Source organism: Parastagonospora nodorum, assembly GCF_000146915.1.
Source record: "Parastagonospora nodorum SN15 chromosome Unknown scaffold_30, whole genome shotgun sequence".
NCBI lineage: Eukaryota > Fungi > Ascomycota > Dothideomycetes > Pleosporales > Phaeosphaeriaceae > Parastagonospora > Parastagonospora nodorum.
The window spans coordinates 357,260-378,854 of NW_001884578.1; the positions used below are offsets into that span (position 1 = coordinate 357,260).

The 21,595-nt window shown below is 53.4% G+C and overlaps 10 protein-coding genes across 10 annotated transcripts; 5 read left to right on the forward strand and 5 right to left on the reverse strand.

Moving 5' to 3' along the window:
- Positions 1–1,330: 1,330 nt before the first annotated feature.
- SNOG_14259 (hypothetical protein) lies at positions 1,331–1,650 on the forward strand (the record flags this gene model as incomplete). Its single annotated transcript, XM_001804402.1, has 2 exons — positions 1,331–1,394; positions 1,604–1,650. 2 exons carry the CDS (start codon positions 1,331–1,333, stop codon positions 1,648–1,650), a joined length of 111 nt encoding a protein of 36 aa, XP_001804454.1.
- Positions 1,651–2,797: 1,147 nt separating this feature from the next.
- Positions 2,798–5,115, reverse strand: SNOG_14260 (hypothetical protein; the record flags this gene model as incomplete). The annotated part of the gene is made up of 1 exon (XM_001804403.1): positions 2,798–5,115. The coding sequence occupies one exon, from the start codon at positions 5,113–5,115 to the stop codon at positions 2,857–2,859; it is 2,259 nt and encodes a 752-aa protein (XP_001804455.1). The 3' UTR covers positions 2,798–2,856.
- A 623-nt stretch (positions 5,116–5,738) lies between these two features.
- Positions 5,739–9,376, forward strand: SNOG_14261 (hypothetical protein; the record flags this gene model as incomplete). The annotated part of the gene is given in 4 exon segments (XM_001804404.1): positions 5,739–5,863; positions 5,883–6,109; positions 6,155–8,251; positions 8,606–9,376. 4 exon segments carry the CDS (start codon positions 5,739–5,741, stop codon positions 9,313–9,315), a joined length of 3,159 nt encoding a protein of 1,052 aa, XP_001804456.1. The 3' UTR covers positions 9,316–9,376.
- Positions 9,377–9,448: 72 nt separating this feature from the next.
- SNOG_14262 (hypothetical protein) lies at positions 9,449–10,354 on the reverse strand (the record flags this gene model as incomplete). The annotated part of the gene is made up of 1 exon (XM_001804405.1): positions 9,449–10,354. The coding sequence occupies one exon, from the start codon at positions 10,352–10,354 to the stop codon at positions 9,449–9,451; it is 906 nt and encodes a 301-aa protein (XP_001804457.1).
- A 1,353-nt stretch (positions 10,355–11,707) lies between these two features.
- On the reverse strand, positions 11,708–12,113 carry SNOG_14263 (hypothetical protein; the record flags this gene model as incomplete). Its single annotated transcript, XM_001804406.1, has 2 exons — positions 11,708–11,927; positions 12,022–12,113. The coding sequence occupies 2 exons, from the start codon at positions 12,111–12,113 to the stop codon at positions 11,708–11,710; spliced, it is 312 nt and encodes a 103-aa protein (XP_001804458.1).
- Positions 12,114–12,338: 225 nt separating this feature from the next.
- Positions 12,339–13,694, reverse strand: SNOG_14264 (hypothetical protein; the record flags this gene model as incomplete). Its single annotated transcript, XM_001804407.1, has 1 exon — positions 12,339–13,694. The coding sequence occupies one exon, from the start codon at positions 13,692–13,694 to the stop codon at positions 12,339–12,341; it is 1,356 nt and encodes a 451-aa protein (XP_001804459.1).
- Positions 13,695–13,813: 119 nt separating this feature from the next.
- Positions 13,814–14,150, forward strand: SNOG_14265 (hypothetical protein; the record flags this gene model as incomplete). The annotated part of the gene is made up of 2 exons (XM_001804408.1): positions 13,814–13,934; positions 14,023–14,150. 2 exons carry the CDS (start codon positions 13,814–13,816, stop codon positions 14,148–14,150), a joined length of 249 nt encoding a protein of 82 aa, XP_001804460.1.
- A 593-nt stretch (positions 14,151–14,743) lies between these two features.
- Positions 14,744–15,652, reverse strand: SNOG_14266 (hypothetical protein; the record flags this gene model as incomplete). The annotated part of the gene is made up of 2 exons (XM_001804409.1): positions 14,744–15,140; positions 15,190–15,652. 2 exons carry the CDS (start codon positions 15,650–15,652, stop codon positions 14,935–14,937), a joined length of 669 nt encoding a protein of 222 aa, XP_001804461.1. The 3' UTR covers positions 14,744–14,934.
- Positions 15,653–16,404: 752 nt separating this feature from the next.
- On the forward strand, positions 16,405–17,605 carry SNOG_14267 (hypothetical protein; the record flags this gene model as incomplete). The annotated part of the gene is made up of 3 exons (XM_001804410.1): positions 16,405–16,562; positions 16,613–17,315; positions 17,369–17,605. 3 exons carry the CDS (start codon positions 16,405–16,407, stop codon positions 17,603–17,605), a joined length of 1,098 nt encoding a protein of 365 aa, XP_001804462.1.
- Positions 17,606–18,292: 687 nt separating this feature from the next.
- Positions 18,293–20,104, forward strand: SNOG_14268 (hypothetical protein; the record flags this gene model as incomplete). Its single annotated transcript, XM_001804411.1, has 3 exons — positions 18,293–19,098; positions 19,127–19,617; positions 19,674–20,104. The coding sequence occupies 3 exons, from the start codon at positions 18,293–18,295 to the stop codon at positions 20,102–20,104; spliced, it is 1,728 nt and encodes a 575-aa protein (XP_001804463.1).
- Positions 20,105–21,595: the final 1,491 nt, after the last annotated feature.

The window sequence follows — 21,595 nt, forward strand, 5'->3', positions numbered from 1 at the left end:
CTGTGATTTCTTTCAGCGTGGGTATGGGCTCCACTTTTCCTTGCGGAAGATCGCCGCTACGGCAGCGCCCCTGCCATGTCGTCGCTTCCCTCTTGTCTGTCGCGAGACCATCTTCAACAGACACCTCGCCACGGCCAAAATTGCACGCAGCGCAACACGTTGCATCGTAGAGCAGTACGAATCCATGTATACACGCTCTCAGTGAGATCTTAGGCTACCATGTCAGGACGCAACACTGGATCTGCCCCGCAATGCACGAGCCGACATGCAGGGAAACGAGCTGGAACGGACAGTTTCATCTTCCCAGGAACCCGCCATGCGGCGTCTAGCGGTGAGTTAATCGCGGCTAACTGGCAAACTGATAGCACTTTTCTTGATGTAGTCTGCTCGTAGTCTCCTCGGACATCAAGCTTCATGCCTGAGCGAGAGCCATGGCCAGACACGCTCAATACACCGGTCCACGTTCACGCCGATGCATGTCCCCATGACCAAGGTGTCATGACGCACATGCCAAACACCAGTCCTTGCGCATAGGCGGTCCAAATGCCCACTCACCGGCTGCTGGATGTTTGCTTACTGCTCTGTCTGCAATCTTTGCCGTCCCGCACAGGATCGTTCCGTTTCCCAGGCGCGCAAGTTGGAAAGTGGAGCGAATGCCCGAAGCGTCCTTGAAACACTACAAGTACGGACTGCGTATTCTACGCCGTCGACCTGTCACCTTTTGCCTTGCCTCGAAGGTTTGATCTTCGGCACCAAGGCTTTCCGGAGAGTTCCTTCGGACCGAGAGTTTATATCACCGTACCTGAGAGGGAACCAGGTACAGCCCTACAGATCCTACGCAGACGACAGATGTAACTTCTTTCTGGATCTCATGGTCTGAACTCTACCGCCTACCCGGCCACTGGAAGGCTGTGCTGGTGAGCCGTGATAGCTATGCCTGTACCACTTCAAGGAACGAATGACAGATCATCTGCGACTGATATTGTCGCATAACGAGCGATGAGAACCGATTCGACATCGTGATCGGACTCTACCCTGCTTGTTTCTCATTGGGCATCGAGAGCCAAGACTTCTCAAAGAGTCTTCTGCGACTTCAAGTACGCTACCATCACCACATGTACCAGGTAGTCGGTCTCGTTCCCGAAACACTCCCAGTTTCTCTCTCGTCCCGTGAGCCTATCACTGTCCACCTTGGTTCATCTTTCATGAGGCATGACATGAGTCTAGACTTTTCGGGGTCTAGAGAAGCACGTTTGCGACGATAACCGCGTCTTCGCACGTCGTTCAAGTTTCCTCTTCCGCTGTTGCAAGGTACTACAGTCCATTCATCATGACCCTCAGTTTTACGGCTTCTCCCCCGGAAACACCCGTCGCAGATCTGACCCATCGACACCGTACGTGGAGGTAGGACCGCGATGCGAGACGCACGTCACATCAAAACGCAGCCCAAATTGGCACACCTTCTACCAAAAATCTTGATCAGACTACACAAAAACGTACAGCCCAATCTTGGCACGCGCTCAGTAATCGTCAATCAGTCCATATTGTAGAGTTTCTCCTTGGCATATGCACTCAGACTAGGACTCTGCTCTTGGCATCACAGTACACCCCGACCATGCTAGCCGTCGAACTTCACTCAAATCGTGCTAGCCGTCGATTAGTCCATCATGCAGGAACTGGAAGTCCCGAGGATTTGTTATACGCAAAGTCTGGGCTCATTTGGGAAGTTGTGATAACCTCGCAGCCCGGAAACATGTCCGCTCATTTTCATCAGCGCCCAAGGTTTGCCAGCAGACGTGTACAAACAGGTAAGAGCTTCAGCCAAGAAATGTGTGGCGCAAGTTTTGATTGAGAAACCTTACGATTCGTGCTGAACATCCGCGTCAGAGGTTTGCTGTGTGTGGGCCTTGGTTTCGAGGCACTGCGCCGCAGGATCGATTGCGCCGACGGCCGCAAACAGGAGTCTCGGTTCCGGAACCCTCAGCAAACGATAAACGATATAAACGTGCTGCTGCATCTCGCATTGCATAATCGCGAGTCTGGCCCATAAGTCCGTTCCTGGTCCACTGACTCAGCAAACGAGCAACAGCACACAAACGTACTGCTGGATCTCCCATTGCATCATGTTAAGTTTGGCCCACAGGTCCAACACTTGTCGACTGGGTAATGCACAGCGCAACCAAGACGACTGAGAAGTAGGCATAGGCTGGGCTGCGACTACTTGGACTACTGGGGGACGTCTCCGCGTCTGATGACAAACGTTTTGCTAACAACCAGACTCACTGTACATGTACGTTTAACGGTCATTTCCACGTGATGCGTCAATCTCTATTAGAACGTCAAAGTGAAACAACAGAATCTGATCACAAGTAGGCAAAAGTTTTGCACGTTGACCAGTGCACACTCTCAGGTTACAGAAATAGCGAGCTTCGAGAACTTGACATCCAAAACCGCTTTCCTAGCCTTTGTATAGATAGCTCTCTATCTTGGAAAAAATTAAGTGGAAAAACATTCCCAGAGAATATTCGCAGCTTGCTCTACTCATCTTCCTGCTTTCTTAGACTATTGTCGCAGTCTTGCTATACTATGTTATATCTCCCTTGATCTGTACCTTGAGAGGCACACATGGGCGAAGCCTGGCTGCACTGCAATCTTCAGCGCGAAGGAGGAGGGTACGAGACGATGAAGCAGGACATATGGCACACCCTCTCGAGCAAGAAAGAACTGTTCTTCGAATCAATGTGTTGAACCATGATAATCATTACCCTTATCTAATCCATCTAGACATATTCTTCCAAACGCCATACCAATGCCATGCTATGCTATGCAACAAGGAAATCTCAGAATACCTTCATCTTACTTCCTCGGACTCGCTCTGGGCGTAGGCACTTCATCCCGACCATCCAAATCCAGTCCCCTCGCCTGCTCAACCATCTCTGTCGTCGGCGTGACGCCCTCAGCCTGTAACATCATCTCCTCCTCCTCCAACTCCTCTTCATCATCATACACTTCACCCTCAATATATGTCTCCCCATCATCCCCCTCGATGCTCTCCATAACAGAATCGCCCAGGCCATTATCCTCCATATCGAGCGATTCGCGGGAGAGATAGCTAGCCTCCAGATCCTCGCCGACTTCAGAGCCTTCGTCTTCGCTGCGGATACTAGCCGCCTCGGTGCCCTGGTCGTCCTCATCACTCTCGCTCTCGCTGTCGGTGAAGTCCTCGATATCGAGCGGCTTGTCACGCCAGTAGTTGAAGTCGGTGTATCCCTCGCCGCCGGCGGGCACGAGCAGGCCGACGGGCGGGAAGAAGTGGTCTACAATCTCGCGCATACTCGCGTATCCAGTCTTGTAGGAATTGAGGGAGAGGACGTCGAGGCTAACTTCGGCGTTGGAGTTGATTGTGAAGATGCGTGTGGATGGGATGTTGACGCTGCGGTACGATAGTGCGTCTGTGAGTCTGTTGCCGAAGCCAGCGTAGAAGGGTGTTTGGTGGCCTGGCTTGTCGAAGAGCAGCATAATGTCGCGCAGACAGGCCATTTTGAAGACTTCGGGTTTGCGGAGGTAGATTTCTCGGCGCAGCGCGGCGATGGTGCGGTCGGGACTCATTATCACGGGGCCCTTGGGGAGGCGGTAGTTGTCCTGTACCACGCCATTCAGATAGGCGCGTGTGGTGTCTGCCTGGCCCACGGAGCGAGAGGTGAGGTAGAAGATGTTGTATCCGTTGTTTACAATGTCGGTGTACAACTTGGCGACTCCTTGATGCGTCCAGTCTCGGCCGATCATGGTCAGGACGTGGCCCAGTGCGTCAGACTTTGTAATGGTGCCGTCAATGTCTGAGATGACAATGGGCACGTCGTGCTTCCAGTAGAACATGTACGCCTCACATTTGGAGCGGTTCACTGTGAAGCTCATGGTGTTGGCGCCAGGCTTCAGGTTGAGGGCCTTGAGCTGGTCGCTGGTGAGTCGGAGCGTCTTGGCATAGGTCCTCGTGTCGCCCTTGGATGCCTCTGGCGAATGTGGTGCTGACATGCCCAGGGCGCTGTCCGAGTCTCTGCGGTAGTTGGTATACTGTGTCCCGTCATCGCTCTGGTTGCTGTCGCTCTGGTAGCCGGGGTCGGACACAGCAGTGGTCGAGCGCAGGGCTGCTTCGTTGAGAAGGGTCATGGATGACTTTTGCATGGCTGCTGCCTTGGCTTCTTCGCTACTGTAGATCCACAAATTGCCATTCTCGTCTGCTCCTATGAGCGCACCGATGTCGTAGTCACCGGCCAGCTCGTCGGACAATATGTTCCGCGCAATAACTTCGGCCCGCAGCGCCTCCTCTTCACTGGTCTTGTAGCCTGTCATGTCCAGCTCCAAGTCTCCGCTATCTGTGACTTTGTTCGGAATGTTCGAGGTGAGAAGCTTCTGGGATAGCTTCAGGGCGCGCGCGAGGGCTTCGCTGGGTGAGACGGGCGGTGGACTGGCTGAACGTGTCGACCTGTTCCAGGCCGTGGCATCCTTCCTGCTGACGGTGAGCGGCCCGCTCTCGCTGTCGTCGTCGAAATTCCTTGCAAAGCTCTCCTTGGTGGACGGCAGCACGTCGTCTGTGTTGGCCCTGTGGATATGAAGGCCCGACCAGTCCCCCGATCTGGGCCTGCCAAACTCGGCTTCCTCGTGCATCATGTCCGAGCCGGGAATCGACATGGACATGCGCCCCCGCCGTCGGCCCATGCTGCTGCCATCGAGATCGAGGGGGTCGGGCTCGTCGAAAGCCTGTTCGGACGGGAGCTCGGTCGGGCGCTGTTCGGGACTGGAGGCGGGTGACGCAATAGGCGAGGTCTGCATGTCTGCGGGGACAGCGTCGGTTGTCTCGAAGACGAAGAAGGCCTCGCCGCCCTCGCCCAGCTTCATCGACTTGTCTTGCAGCTCGCCATTGACTCTGAACTCGACCTTCTTGTCCGACGGGCGCAGGATCTGGTACTTTCCGAAGCGGACGTGGAAGGGCGAGCATGCGAGGGTGCCGTCTTCGCGCTCGACGACAATGGCGTCGATGGCGCCGCTGAGGGTGGCCGGGTTGATTGAGTTCCAGCCCTTGCTCACGCTACCCGTGATGGATCGTACGTAGTTCATGGCTGCGCAGCCCGGGGGCTGTTGTGGTGTTTTGCTCGGTGGTGGTGGTGGTGGTGGAAATATGACGAATGCGGCGGCGGGTAGAGGGTTACGGCTCAAACTGCCCCGGAACGTGTGAATGTGTGTCGAGGATCGTGTTCGGATACCGAGGCAAAAGAGTCGTGTTCGCAAGGATGGTCATATACCTATGACGGAGGTTGGGTCAGGTCAGGTGCCGTGCATACAGACAGCTGAGCGCAGCCGATTATGAAGAAAAGGAATGCTTTCGCTTTCACGTGTCTGAGGGCAAGGTCGCACCTGCATGGTGCACCAAACAAATGTTGGGACCGCCGAAAGGCTCAACCGCAGCTGTTGCATGATTATGCCGCATAGCCGATAGAGAATACACGGACAGTTGACATGCTCCTGGCATGTGCAAGTACCTGACTAAAAGGCCTCTCCCGGCGTGTCTACCACCCATTGCAGGTGGCGTCACGCTTGGCACGGCACAGATTGCTTAACTAACTCTGGCGCGAATCATGCCGCATATCCACTTTGACCTCCACGTCCACCTGGGCACTGCACGACTACTTGACCATCTTTGAAGACGGCATCCGGGCTGCGACGCCTGACCACATGCCAACATGTCTTCCGAACCCCTCTCGTCGCTCTACTGGCCGCCGGACGTCGCTCGCTACAACATGGAATCCGTCCTGCACTCGTCCTCGGGATGGCTGAGGACCGCCTGCATTGTGTTTGCCCTGTTCTGGTACGCAACTTCTGCATAGTGTCTCGCGTGTAGTCGCTAATGCGCCGTCAAGGGTCGCCTTTCGCGCCTACCAGGTCCTGTCCCAACCCGTGGAGAAGCTCGTGCAAGTCCTCGGCCTCGAGGTTCCCGTCGCGCCGCTCGTGTCGCTCGCTGGCATCAAGGCCGACGGCGTACTGCTGCACTGGAAACCGACCGACCAGCGCTTGACCGTTCTGAAATACGTCATAAGGATCAACGGCATTGACAGTGGGTAGCCATGGAAGGCACACGAGCAGCACTAACAGGCCACAGTCGGCGACATATCGCCCCAAGAGACGTCCATTACTATCGAAAATCTGCAGCCCGACCACCACTATGTCATCCGCATCGTCACCCTCAACTCGTCCAACTTCCAGGCTCCCAGCATCCCCATCCGCATGCGCACCCTGCCTGCCGACTCGGATCAGTACTACAACCCCAACGCGCCCAAAGACTTTCAGGCCCCCACCAACGATGAAAACTACACGCCCACGCCAATCATCCGACCGAACAAGAGCCTCGCCGACGTCGTACCCCCATTTGTTGCGCCTGTCATGACACGAGAGCACAGCAACAGCATATCTCGGCGGAGACCGGACACGGGAAGAAGGAACTCGCCTGCATCGCAGACCTTGGATCAGGCTCGATCAGCTCTCGAATCTCCCGAATCAAGCGACTCTATTCGCCAACTCACAGAAAAGCTGAACAGCCTGAGACAAGAGCTGGACGACGTGGAACGCCAGATCCAGGACGAGGATCAGGATTTCGTGACCCAAAAGGCAATTCTCATCGACAAGCGCGACGACAAGAAGGCGGCGCTCAAGGAAAAGGAGGATGCTAGCCGTGATTTGAGAAAAGAGGTGGCAACACTGGAGAGGCAGAGCGCATCGGCGCAGACTCGTCGCGTCCAGCAGGAGAGGGTGCTGCGTCAGAAAGAGGCCGAGAGAAAGAAGCTCAAAGACGACGTTGCGAAGTGGACGCGTGAAGCTGGAGAACTGAAGGAAGCTGCTGAGCGCATTGCCAAGGAGCGCATCGAATACGAGGCTTCGTCTGAGAAGCGCATCCAGACTGTCAAGGAGAAGCATGCCGAGGAACTGCAAGCGAACAAGACTCTAGAAGACGCTATCCGCGAAAAAGGCATCCAGATCAAGGCGCTTGAGGAAGAGAGGCACGCACTGGAAGAGGGCCAAGAGGGTGGAGAAGCTCCGGATGGCAACGACAACGCTGAAAGAGAAGAGGACAATCGATGGAAGATGACCCTGGGTCTCCTCCAACAGCAATATGCACAGGCCTGGACCCTCTTCATGGAAGCGGAGCGTATCAGTGGCGAGGCTTCTACCCGACTAAACTACCTTCAACAGCGTCGCATGAGCCAACCACAAATGTTCACTGGACCACCAGTCCCTGAAATTGGACCAGTACGCAGAGGCAGCCAGCGGGCGCGGCCTCTCTCTATGCGCGAGGGCTTGTTGGCCCAAGCGACTGGTGGATTTGTGCATACGTCAAGTGCACCCTTCAACACTATACCCACCACATCTTCGCCCTCGTTTGCGAACATTACACCCTACTTCAACCCTGTTAATGGCATGGCTTTACCCCCACCACGAACTCACAACTCATCTTTCTCTCAAGCAGACTTTGAAAGCCTGACTGGCGGCGCACCTATGAGCCCAACAGCTGGCGCCCTCTTGCCCGCTGGTCTCTTCGCCGATGACCTAGGCTTGACAGACACTGAAGATGAGAACGACCCTGGTCCGCCGCAAGCGCCTTCACTTGATCCATCCCCGAATCTCAGAAATGTGCTCCCAGGTCTCGGTGCTCCAGGAACCATTGATCGAAGCCAGGACCCCAGCTCGCCCATATCCCAGTCTAGTCGCCCACCGAGCGCCTTTGCAAGTCCCCGCGAAAGCGCTGGCGAACTACAAAACTTTCCGAACCCGAACCCCGACAACATCGAAAGTGACAAGCGTTCGATACGTTCCACATCAAGTTCCTTCCAGATCCCGCAGGCGAGCCGTTTCGGCGGTCTATTCGGTCTTCATAGGCAACGCGGCAAAACCTTCTCTGATGATGGGCCAGCTCTTGGCTCACTCAAGCCATCACAGAGCCAGTCTCTCCCGCGACAAGATCACGGTCCAGATGGTGTAGGGGGCTCACGACGCCGTGGAAGTCATTCTGAAGGCGCGTGGTATGACACATTTATTCGCACAAAGACTCAGCCAGTGGAATCATCTAGTAGTCCTAATCATGTCACGACGCGTAAGCGTCCCTTCAACATGTTTGGCACGAAAGCTGATCCTTGGCTGACATCAATGCTAGGTTTTGAGAAACCCCCTTCGCCGCGCCAAGGGTCGACCAAATCTGGAGAGGGTACGGCCCTCCCCCGACCTTCCACTGAAAGTCAAACTCAATTCGGATGGTCGGTAAACGCGTTTGGGGCACGAAGCAGTCCACTTGGCGTCGATTGGAGTGTCAACAACACCAATACTACTTCCTGGTCACGCATGCCATCGCGACGCCCATCTGTCCAGTATGGCTCAACGACGAATCTAGCCAACGAAAACTTCCATGCCGACCTCCTGGACTTCCCTTCCAACACCCGATCGCCTACGCAAGCGCCGATTGGTACCCGTCCGCAGTCTTCGGCTTCACACATGCCGCCGGTATCTGGTCATCTGCCACCTGTTCCTCCAACACCGCCACGGCTGAACCCGGCTGCGGCAGCTTTTACCATTCCCATTCTTGGTAAGAAGACAGAAGAGGACAAGGCTGAAAAGGCGAAGCGAGCTGCGGAGAGGGCAGCCGAAAAAGAAGCTAAGAAGGCTGAAAAGGCTGAGAAGAAGGAAGAAAAGGAAAAGAAGGCAAAGGCTGAAAAGGCTGAGAAAGCAGCTCGCAAAGGAAAAGAAAAACTGACCGAGTCTAATGCGTCCATCACCAGCGACTCGAGAGATGCCACATCGCCACACAACTCACGTGTTTCCCGCGACACGCCATCTATAATCTCAACAGCAGACGCCTCGGAAGCTTCGCCCCGTGAATCACTTGAGCGTAGCGTATCACACACGCCTTCAGAGCTCAATGCATCTATCGGAAAAGAGTCTTTCATGCAGAAGCTGACCCGCAAGGGCAGCACCAACCAGTTTCTGACACTGGGCATGAAGAGCACTCTCTTCTCGAGGGCAAAGGCCACTGACGCACCTGGAACTCCAGAGGAGACGAACGAGGACAGTGGTTTCTTGGGCTCGGGTCGCGGCACAGATAGTGTCGGAAACAGCCCTAGCATTGGTATGCCAAAGGATAAGACGAGCGCTCTTAGTTGGAGCTCTATTAAGAAGTTAGGCAAGAAGGACAGGACACCGAGCTTGCATGAGAGCGTCGCTAGCGAAGCGACTGGAGACGAGGACGATCTTGTTGCAGGAAGCTCGAAGGCCTGATCTGTAGATAGTATGAGATGTCTAACGACGTCAGCCATTGAGGCCTTGAACGTATCCACAACGTTTCGCTATTGATCCAAAACCTGACCGCACTACTCTAGCTCCTGATTTTGAACTTCAACCCACATTAATATTATAGTTTCGACGCCTCGTTCAACACTTGATCAATCTTCTTCTCTAAATCTGCACCAATTGCCCTCTCGAGCAGCACTACAAACACCCGCCGCTTCCTAGTCTCTAGGTCATGACCATCGCCTTCTCCAGAGTTCAGATCAGTCCACCTCGATTCGATCAACTTCTCAATCTCCTCTGCTCGTTTAGGCAACCCCATTCTCCCCAACGCCGCTTGTGTTCTCGCATCAACGAATGGAAATGCTTCGTCCCATTGCCACTGCACTCGTCGGTAAAATATGTCCAATCCTGTCTTGCCCAAGCCTTTGACACTCCGCCTCAGCACCTCGCGCTCTGATTCTACACCATTCTTGCTCTGCGCTCGCAGCTTCGACAAATCGTTGTGCCAGTCGTTGTTTGAGACTGCTTCGGCAAGCAATGAAATCTCGTCTGCTGTCTTGTCTTTGTGCTGCGTGCACGCAGCTTCAAGAGCTTTGAGGACTTTCTTGGGGCCCGCGGTCTTGATGGCGAGGGGATCTCGCAACGAGTAGGGCTTGTTGAGAATCGTGCGGATTGTGCGGAGTCCAAGGCGGTGGGAGATTGGCCGGGAAAGAACGACAGCGCATAGGAGCTCTTCGAATGGACTCAGAAGTTGAGAGGAGTAGGTGATCATGTCTGCGCGATGGGATTCGATGTCTCTAGCTTCGTCATCCGGGCGGCAATATTGTAGCGCGGCATCCGACAGGAGGTATTCGAGAATTTGTTCCGGAGTTGCTTTTTGATGTTGGTTTGGCAATGTCTCGAGTTTGATCGCTTTGATGATTCCTTTTGGCGTCGTGCTCTTCTTAGACTCATCACCCGCTGGGGACTTGTCCTCGTCCTTTCCCAAATATCCGCTGTCCACCTTCTTCACCTCTCTCTCGTCCATTCCATTTCTCACACCATGTCTTCTCGCCGCAGCTCTTGTATCCTTTGGGGGCATGTAGGTACGCGTCAAATTTGCATGCCAAAAGATGTGGTTGTTGCAGTGAAGGACGTACGACGCAGACATGGTAAATGTAAGTCACGGGACTTGTAGACTACATGCAAGCTACACCATGATGAGGTCGTCGATAGCACTATATATCCAAGGAACCTGCTCAGGGGATGTGACGACTGGGCGTAAGCGTAGCCTCGCCTCGGACCTGCATTAGTGTTTCGCTTATGCTAGAGCCGCGTTAGTGCCGGCATCGTGGTGAACGCCTGGGTTTCGAGCTCTCGTTGATCAACATGCCATGATCGTCAGGCCCTGTGGACTAGAGCCTAACTCTTGCAGATTATGAGTTTAGGCCCATGATAAGGTTTGTCATTCCGCCAAACGACCCACAACATGTCCGGCCTCGAAGCGAGGAGTCTCGTGTTACATTGAGGCGGGACAGAATAGCCCCAAACGGTCCGTCTATTTGCTGTTCCTAAGCCGCAATCTCGTAGCGCAGTTCTTCAGCAAAGTTAGTTCTTCTTCAGACATCCGCAGACATCCGCTGATGACACGGTACAGCGAGCATAGCATTTCAAGATGTACTCCCCTTGTGGAAGCCGAGATTCAATCCTCAGATAACTCTGGAGTCCGAAAAGAGAACTCTGTCTCTTGGTTTGAAGTGCTCTTGATCGACGAATAGACCATCCAGTGATTCCCCCCATAATTCTAAGCTGCTTTTTTGTTGTAATCGGCCCGCCTTCGGAGAATTTCGACAACACAAGCTCACACCAAGGGCCGATGAGGAAAAAGTAACACTTGATCGCCAAAGCATTCATGCACGTATTGTTCGTGCTAAATACTGCCTCAAGGTTTACATCAACCTAGTTACCGTAGGTATCGATGATCTGAAGACCAGGATTCGTGGAATTGCAGGACTCCATGCGCTTTCAATTCCTCGAAATGCCAAAGGGTCTCGGGATCGCGAAAGCCGATGGCTGGGCCTGAAGCAGTACGTCACAGTCTGAGCTGTCACAGATAGGGCATGATTAACTTTGATGTCGACTCCATTGCGCTGTTATCATTCATGTGACTTCACATGCCATGACTCCAGATGGATGCCGAAAGAACAAAACAAACCATTCTCCTCTAGCTTGCATGTCCCCGTACGTATGCTTGAGCCAATGGAACGGCCTTCCCCATCAACATAACGCGTTAGAAGTGTTTCCACCATTACATTAAAAGGCAGCACCTCGAGGCATGATTTCATCAGCTTATATGATGCTTGAGAGACTGACAAATTGTCGAGAAAAAGTGAAGGTAAGGCTACAAGGCGATGTGACATATGCATTGTGGCGTGGCGATCAATTTGCGTCGAGGCAAGACATCTTCTTCTTCCTCAGATAATACAAAGACAGTCCATTGTAAATTCCGAGCATGAGGGATAGTGCCGTTGGATCGATCATCCGACAGCCACGTTGAAGGCGGCACGGAATTCAGATGTTCGACAGATGGGGCGATAGTCGCCGTTGGCGGTGTTGATGACCTTTGTCAAGTAGTTGCGGCCAAAGACATGATGACATGGTAGCACGCGAACACCAAGATGGATCTCGTCGTCTGGAACCTAGCAGAAAGAGCACTTGTTGTCGTTGAATGCATCTCTGTTATTCCCCGGGATGATGTTGTTTGCGATGAGTGTGTTTTTCTCTGGGCCGAAAAGAGTGTCGAACATTGTGATATGTATCTCGGGTGAGACGTTGCAGGATGTAGTCCGGTTGAACTATGATAGAAGGGCCTGAGTTAATGACGAGGGAGCAAACATGTCCGCGCAGGATCCAGCTGTGTTCAAGAGTGAACCATGGTTGAGATTGACATTAGCTTACTAACACCCAAACCTCTGTTCCAACAAGGTGCGAGGGGCCTACATAGGTATATGCTTAAAGTGCGTTTCCTTTCGTCATCTATCCACCGGCTCGAAGAAGTATTTGTGATGACTGCAACTCAGATACACCGAACACGTTGCCCATTGCTCCACAGGCTTTTCAACAGCTGTCAAAAGCTCTTTCCAATCAAGATCTTCAATGGGATCTGTCAAATCCCTGCCACTCAGATTGCTCGTGCTCATGGCACATGCTTCGAAATACCGCAGATTGCCAGGCTGCAAATGCGCAAGGCGCGAAACCGTGGAACTCCAACTGCCAGCATGCATGACGGGATCTTTCAAAGAGAGCAGTATGAGTTCAGCACCGCGTGAGGCAACAAAATCGAGAAGCTGGTCTTCTGAGTACCACCAGGTGCCTCGTATGGTTAGATACTGCAAGTGCCCCATAGGTCTGAGAAGGTCTAGGAAATGGTCCATGGCATCTGCGCAATACTCGAAGTCAGTGACTTGCACCATCGACAGCGTAAGATGCGTTATGTCGCTGAGAGCTTGGAAAGTATCAATCAAGCAGCTGTAGTAAAAGCTTCCACTTTCCATGAGATGGGCAGGGTTCATAGGCAGTCGTAGATGGCGTAGACTCGATGCGATGTTGATCTTGTCGAGCGTCCTGAAGAGCTCGTTTGGTGCCGGGGCGTTGTTCAGCCCAAATCCCAAGTCCTGCAAGACAGTCTTTGTAGACTTCAGAGCATCGAACACTGGAGCAAGACAGGTCAGGAGATCAGTAGTCCTTAACTTGTAGTTGTCATCGGTGACTGAGAGCGTTGATGTACTCTTAGGGAGCTCCCTGGCAACGATCGCTACTATACCGGGGTCAAGCCACTCCCCGAGATAATTGATCATATCCCAACTGTCAAGTAGAAGGATGCGCACGTTTCGCAAGTTTGATAATCTTCGCAAGAGCTGTGCTAGGTCCTGGGTTTGAAGGCTCGCACGGTGACTTCGATGCCACCGATAATCGTCCGTATAAGAGGCACGAAGTCTGGTCCTGTGCGGCTCGGGCAGCGACTTAAGAAGGTCTCGCACGATGGTAACTTCGTCAGATCGAAAAGTTCCGAGCGTGAGTTTTCGAACATGAGGTCGCAAGCTCGTCGTGCTAGCAATTGCGAACAAGTCCTCTAAACCGGTTTGAGTGATACGAAAGACCCTGTCTCCCAGTGTCTCGCCAAAGGAAGGGAAGCTGCTGTTGTAGAATTTGCGACTGACGAGTCGAAAGTTGCATATATCACGGCGTGAAGCGACAGTGTGAATCAGCCAACCATCTACCCCTTCTTGTGTCGTTTCTGTCAGGCGGTCCAAGGGTCCATCGCTGACATTCGATTGCTGTAAGCCTCGTATAATAACAGAGATGAGCTCGACTGGGAGGCGATCCATGGCGCGATACTAAACGTTTCGAACCACGACGGAAACTGATAGCGTGTAGAAGCAGGCAGCCAAACAATGGTCTGAAGCTGTATACACGGATTTTCTATCGCGCAGAAAGTCTAGCAGCAATGTGTACAGCTTCAGGAAGTGAATTCGACGGCAAAACCCTGCTTGCGTCCTATCGTAGTCTGCGACCTGTGGCGCAACCTGTGGATGTGTCTAAGTCAAATGTGGAAGCATTTGGTGGAGGTATGTAGCCAGAAGGCTTTGGATAGGTTGAAATGCAATATGATCGGCAATTTTGGCTAAGTCTAGGTATATAGCTACAGTTAAATAGACTACTGTGGCAAGCCGCCCTTCTTTGCCCTTGTTCGAGTCGGCAAAGGGCTAGTGAAGGGCGTGCTGGCCGAGAGACCACAGGATCAAGCGGGTACAGTGATTATGTTCGAGAGGTTCAGCATATGAAGTCATATACGGATGAACATAGCAGTCTGAAAATACATACCGCCACTATGGTGGTCTCATCAAGTGATTGTGCCCCACTCTGCGCGAGCCGCGGTTCCCCCGCACTAGCGCGAGCCGCAGCTACAAAACTCCATCAGCTCCCCTCCGCTCTCCCTTTTTCTTTCCAACGGCCTGCCTTTCCAACGCTGCGTTTCTTTGCATACACATACAGACGCTTTCACAGTTGTCTTACTACGCAAATGAGAAATTCGGAGTAATCTTCACCTTTCACACCTCAGGGTGGTACTGCCCGTAAGGGCCTGGCGTGACTCACGTCTGCACTCGGCATCAGAAAGCTCAGGGCCCAGGAAGCGCATTCTTTGCGTGGAACTGGTGTCCCTATGGGAGTCGGTGCGAAGATTGTGTGCCGCAGACTTGCAAGAGGACGCGGTGACACTGTAGTACAATACGCGGCGTACTTGACCTCGAGTAGCTTCGGCGAAAGGGCGATGGGTATCATTCGATTCTGATTACTCGGGCGAGGCAGGCCGTTCAATCCTTTTTTTCTTTACGTAAGTCGCTTTGAGCGTGGAGCCAGCTTCGGTTCAAGGATACTGCTAACGAAGAACAATAAATAAAACACAAAATACAAGCGCCAAACACTTTTCGCTATCGTTGCTTCATGACGCATACTCAAGTCGGAGTATCCGTCTCCGTCGGAACCTTTTCCTCCTTCGTGTACATCAGATCCGTTCGCATCGTCAGCTTCAACCCACGTATAACGTCGTCGCCTGAATGGAGGAGATTACGGTGCTGGAACATAAGGACTCGTCCGCATTTTGGAGTTACATCGATGCGTTCGCGCATGTTCCAAGAATAGAATGTCGTCGCACCACCCTCGAGCGGCTCCTGGCCATCCTTTACGGAATTCCGGGTCGTTGAGATACAGATGGAGAGTGAAGTACGAGCGTTCCTCGCCATCAGGCGTTTCGTAGCAACCGTCACAGTGCGCTGCACGGTCAGATATCGTCTAGTAATGCGAAGCTTTGCTTGCACATACCCTTGAAATACTCTCCTCCAACATACTTGAGAAATCTCGCGCGCTCGTTCAACCGAGTGACTTTCCACACTTCGTTGCGCTTTGCTGGGCCGTTACCGGTGATGTCAGCCTGTTTGTACAGGCTGTGGATCTCGGGTACACTTCCCTCTATCCTTGCCCACAGCTTCGCCATGATCTCCTTGGTGTCCCATATGATACGCCCGCATTTGCGTGTATCCTCATACATGGCTTGCATTCCGCCGCCGATATTAATTAGTGCTCGGGCCCATTCTCCGTGGGTTGTTGCTTCAGCGGCAGCGACAAGTTGCTCGCATTCTTCTTCGCTCAGGACGCCGTCGAGTATCACTGCCCATTGGCCGTCATACTCGTGCAGACCTTCCTTGGCGAAATCGATTTGTGACCGTTGCAGGTTGCGTGCGGGACCCTCGAGGAAACCTTCGGGCAGCGTGTACGTAGAAGCCATGGTTGCAGTGGATATATCCTTGCCAAATGCTACTCTTCAATTCGAAGTCTAAGTTCTAAACTCAGTGTACTCCAAAAGTGGCTCTTATGTGTGGATGAGAAGGCTGTGCAAGCTGTTGCCTGGAGACGCTGTGGATCATCCTACCATTGCGCCAGCTACGCTCCGCGGTATACCCCGACTGAGTATGCGGAAGCACAATGAATATACATGATGTGAGTCAAGGGTACAGTCAAGCAATGCTGAGAAATCGGCCCGACGGCGATCAAGTCGTTGCCATGCAGGCACGGCATCACGTGATTGTTCGATTTGTGCAAGCCCCGGAGATCCACCTGGCAGTCGCGTTTCAGCTCCATGGTCAACCGTACCAACGCTCATCACGGAATCAACGCGTTGCACATCCCGACTTAGACTGTCGCATCGATAGCGAGACGTCAGATTCGTTTGCCGGCTCAAAAGCGCGATCGTGCAAGCCACCCGCTGCCCGGTTCCCACGTTGCTGCGCCAGTTGCTGCGCCAAGCAAACGCTCCTTCACTGCTAATCTCCCGAGTTCACCTTCGCTTCCAACCAGAACGAGTTTCAACCGCCTCACCACCCTCTCGCTCTCGTCACTCGCTCGCAACTGCCCCGCTTACGACGACCATTCTTCGATCCTTGCACCCGCCGCGCCATCCCCAAGACACGACCACCATTCCTCGATCAACGACAATACTGTGCGCGCATCGATAGCACAACATAGGCCAACACCGACACCATGTCGCACGATCACGACCACGCTCCCGAGCTCTCTCGCAATCGGTTCCCAACACTCTTCGAGGTGCTGAGCCGCAAAACAGTCGCACCGCTCGATCTCTTTTCCTTCTACATCTACATGCGCGACTCTCAACGATCTGTAGACTACCTCGACTTCTGGTGAGACAGGCAGCCAGCTCTCACTACTGCGCAACACTAACAGACGACAGGCTGGATGTATCACAGCACTTGCAGTTGTGTCGACTGTACGTCCGCCGGCTACATCGCTCCATGATTGAAGAGACACCGGACCCGGAGAAGGCGTCGAAGCGATCATCATACATCCTCGACAATGCCGGAGAAGGACCCTCGAACAATGAAAAGACAACCGGTGACAACTTGTCCGACCAGCGTCTCTCTGCGTTCCTTAGATCGGACCGCGGAAGTCGCAACCACTCACCGCAAAACAGCCAGGGTAGCAACCTGAGCGGTGACCTGCCACGACCAAGTCTCCAGATGCTTGCGACGCCCGGTGACTCCAGCTCGCCCGGCCAAAACTCGTCTGTCGACAATACCCAGCCGCGAAGGGAGGACCTGCGCGCCTCGGCCGAGAAAATCCTGTACACCTACCTGCTTCCAGGCTCCGAACGGGAGATCATCATTCCTCAAAGCATCCTGGCGGAGATTCAGGACGCCATCGAAGGCCCGGAGCAGCGAGCCGATCCTGAGCTGTTCGACCCCGCCAAGGACTATGTCTTCCAGGCGATGGAGCGAGATGCCTACCCAGGATTCTTGCAAGCCAAGGGTCTCGGTAACCTGGTCACGCAGAGTATGATGCTGCGCCTTATTATCGGGCTGATTAGCTTCTTCGCGGCCGTCTGGGCTGCCTTCATCCTCATCTTCCTGGACAAGTCTCGTTCGACACGATGCTGGGTACGTTTGGAGAGTATACAACTTGACGCTACGGGCGACTAACAGATGCCCAGCTCATCCTGCCATTCACGATTGCCATTTATCTCATCTTCACGCACCAGTACATGCTTGATCCCATCATTGCTCTCGCGGGATATAGCGAGTACACTTTCTTCGACTTCAACAGGATCCGCGAACCGTTTGTCCGAAAGACGCTCAACAGGCGGTCACTTACGGTGCTGGTCATGTTCTTGCTCCTTACAACAGCCATTTGCTGTCTCTTCATCTTCGTCCCAGGAAAAAGACTGTGAGCATGGTCGTCTTGTTTCCTTTTGTTTGCGAATGTATAATGTCTACTTGAGCTGCCGGCGTTCTCAGTACCGAGTAACAAGCGGAGAAGTGGGAGACGTGGCACGGCAGTGCGTAAGCGGGCACACAACCTTGATACCCTTCGCCCTTTGCTAGGTCGCGACGATCAGCCTGATCACTTTTCTTTGTTTTGGTAGGGTAGGGTAAGGTAGGGAATGGTATGGTATGGTTTTGGCTTTTGCATGATTGTCCTTGTTATAGCACGGAGTTTGGGCGATGGGGAGATGGTGGACTTTCACGTAGCAGTACTTGGGTGAAGCCTAAACATTCGAATCATTCTTGACTATGTTTGCGATGATTGTGAAACGCTGCGTATGCATATGTAGTCGATGCAAGGCTAATGTCAGGAGCCTCTAAGGTGTGGAGATGCTGCACGTGCCAGCTGCGGGCTTATGACGTGCACCGAGACGTGAACCTTGTCAATCGCGAAAGGAACATTGAAGCTTTCGACGGCGACATTGCGACCATCACGTTCAGCGCCTTTCCACTCGAGACAAGCATCCGGAATCATTGCGCGTAGATAGCGAATCGTGATCAGGTGCTATCCACGACGACACTCGAGCGCAGCTCCTCCCCATCGACGCGGAACGAGCAAGCAAAAGCAGCAAAAGACTAACGTTAAAGTCAAGATGAGCGGTCCAACCGTGAAGAGCAAACGCGGCCCAACCGTCCTCATGACCGACACTCGAGATGCGCCGCCTCGCGGGGCTCTGCAGCGCCAGCCAACTTCAACTTCAACTTCACAGAGAGCTCCAGCGAAGCTCATTTCAGTCGACAACATCCTGCAGTACGCCTCGGACATTCCCTCCCAACAGCGCCGCGGTCCGCCCAACGCTCGCCCGCTCAATCATACACGCACCCCCAGCGGCCGACACCCTCTCGACCCAAAACTCGCCGGTCGCTTGATCCCGGCGCACATGCCCACGAGATCCAGCAAGCTCAGCGAGAAGCTTGTCCTGCTGCCGGAAACCGATGCCGAAGAGGATGAGGACGAGAAGGGCGAGTTCGATGAAGACGAGTACGAGGGACCGCCCACAGACGAGCTTCTCGCGCGGCGGACGGCCAAAGGCGGCCCCAAGGACAAGAGCTACGCAGAACGGCTGCCCAAAGCCCGCCGGACGGACAAGCTCGCGCGCGTCACGGCCTACTGCACCGCGCAAGCCTACAAGATGAAGAGCACGGCCGAGTTCGTCAAGGACCAACACAATGCCCGGACCAAGCTCTACGACGACTGCCTCTACACCGTCTACCACCTGCCCTTACTCGCCGGCAGCGACGGCTACCGGGTGCGCAGCAGTCCTGCGCTGAAGAGCCCCGGCGGAAAGACAGTCCTGGACGAAGAGATTGAGCGCAACGAGCAGCGCGACCACCACGAAGGCTACTTTGGCGACGAAGAAACCTACTTTGTCCACGGCGACGACATCCACCCCGACGAGCAAGCTGCCTTCGATAGTCTCGCACCGCACCAGCCGCGACTCGAGCGAGAACACACGTGTCGCGCCCAATGCCATGCAGTTCGGCGAGATGTTCGTCTTCTCGTACGGTGTTGCTGTATTCTGGAACTTCACCGAGAAGCAAGAAAAGGACATCCTGGCTGACTTGACCTTCTCGTCCACCGCGACTGGCGTTTCGCTGGCCTCCCGACCATTGATCGAATCCGACTTTGAGACGGAGGAATTCCATTTCGAATACAACCCCGAAATACAGAGACCGAGGGTGTACAACGACATGATTACGCTCAAGAGTGGCGACCACATGATCAAACTCGCCATGAGCCACGCCATCGCCCAGAGCACCAAGCTCAGCTTATTTGAAGAGGGCATGAGCCGGACTATGCTCGCCGCCCAATACGTCCCCAAACGTCTAGCCCTCACAGGCAACCTGGGCATGAAGCGCAGCGACGTGGTCAAAATGATCGGCTCCCTTTTCACATCTCGTGTAAACGTCAATCTATGTAAGCTCCCCACTCCACCCGCCTTCCTTCATGCTTCATCCGCTAACCCCCCGCAGCATCGAATATGCTCGACACGCCCAATTTCTTCTGGGACTCTGAACCCACTCTGCACCCCCTCTACACCGCCGTCCGCGAATACCTCGAAATCAAGCCACGCATCCAGGTCCTCAACGAGCGCTGCCAGGTCTTCCTCGACCTTGGCGAAATCCTCTCCGACAGCATCAGCGACAAGAAGATGACGCGCATTACGTGGATCATTATTGTTCTGATTGTCCTGAGTATTTGCATCACGTGTCTCGAGGTGCTGCTCCGCTTTGCAATTTTGACCAAGCAGGGCAAGGGCAGGGTCGCTGATGGCATGCCTGTTGATGGTATGCACAATAATGCATTGCAGGGAATAAGTCCTCCAGCGCTTGCGGGGCCAGGGCTACTTGCGGCGAGAGGGATTGTTTGGGTTGGGGGTGGAGTCAAGGGGTTGATCATGTGAAGATGAGGTTACAGAATGAGTGTGTATATAGGTTAGTGGTGTTGCTGAGCATAGCGTTGGCGTTTTGGGAATCAGTTCTCCAAAGAGATCTCAGCTTTTGGGTTTAATATACTTATTCACGAACATTAACCGCTGGTTCCTCGCTTCGTATCAATGTCTTTATAGCTCAACCATGGCAGTTGGACTTCTGCCATTGACCAAATGTTTCCGAAGCCCTAGCGGTGTCCTATGCAGAGTACAGGATAGGTTGAGAATGGAGCGATCAAGCAGAAATCCGATGACGCGGCCACATTGTGTCTTACACATATACCAAAAACTGTCGAGAAAGTCTTATTCCTGCTCAGTTTCCTCCTGTTCTGACCGGCTTTCTTCTTTGATCTGCTACTGAAGTTGTCGATATTGTCCTCGTCTTCTTCAGATAATTCATTGTCAGTATGTTTGTTGGCTGTTCTTTTGTAGAGATTTTTTACAGCCGTTTCTCTGTCCAAAGATCCTTGGTCTCCCGCCTGAGAAATAGGATGACATGTGTTAGTGCTCTGCATGTTCTCTTGTTTCACGTCTACATGCCGTTAGGCGATATATGGACCCCTCAGAGATTACGTGAGATCGAGGTAGCACGATAAGATACCTCGTAGTTTACAAATTGACGTCCCACTTCAAGCTCGAGCATCGTGACGAACTGGTTCCCGCTATAGACAAGCGACAATGTTCCGCACCCTTGCGCTTCGATGCTTTGACGGCGCCACACCTAGACGTCACGTTCTGACTTTCTGACTATCACCACAGATTACTCATTATACCTGTAACAAGAAACTTACTCTTTTTGGTTTGTGTCTGCATCAGCCCTACGGTGTCATCCGAAGACTGAAGGATGGTGCTGTGACAAGGTTGTCGTGGTCTGTCAGCTAGACGCTAAAGTATGCCTCACCCCTCACTCCTGTTTGCCTACCAACCTCCGGACAGCATCATTGGGGTACAACCCTTGCCTCCCTCCTCACCTTTCATCCTGTATCGTCAAATAAATATGCCAGTCAGCTCGTTCGTCTCACGACAGCTCGACTGAAGATCTGCAGCGCGCAGCGCCGAGCATGCATGCTGGTCAGGCGCGTCTCTCTCGTGGTAGGCGGAACGAACAACGAAGCAAACGCGTGATGAAATTCCCATGGAAAGGGGCACACGACCCTCTCTATGACAACTGGAATTAGGTGAGGGGCCTGTGATAGGTTGCTGTTGAAGAGGGCGAGCGGAGTCGTTCCCGATTCTACTCATCACACCTGCTCACACAGTTGCTACTCTCCATACCAGTGGAGCACTTGAATATGCATCGCATCTCACCCGACATTAGAACCTCTATTTAAGCTCCTCGCTTAGACGGACCGAGGCTGTTCTAAGTTGACCAGGCGTTTCACACCGCAGGCTTATATCCGATACTACCAATAACCTTCTTTCGCAACTTACCCCATAGAGCTCCGGTCTCTCACGCCAGCGGTC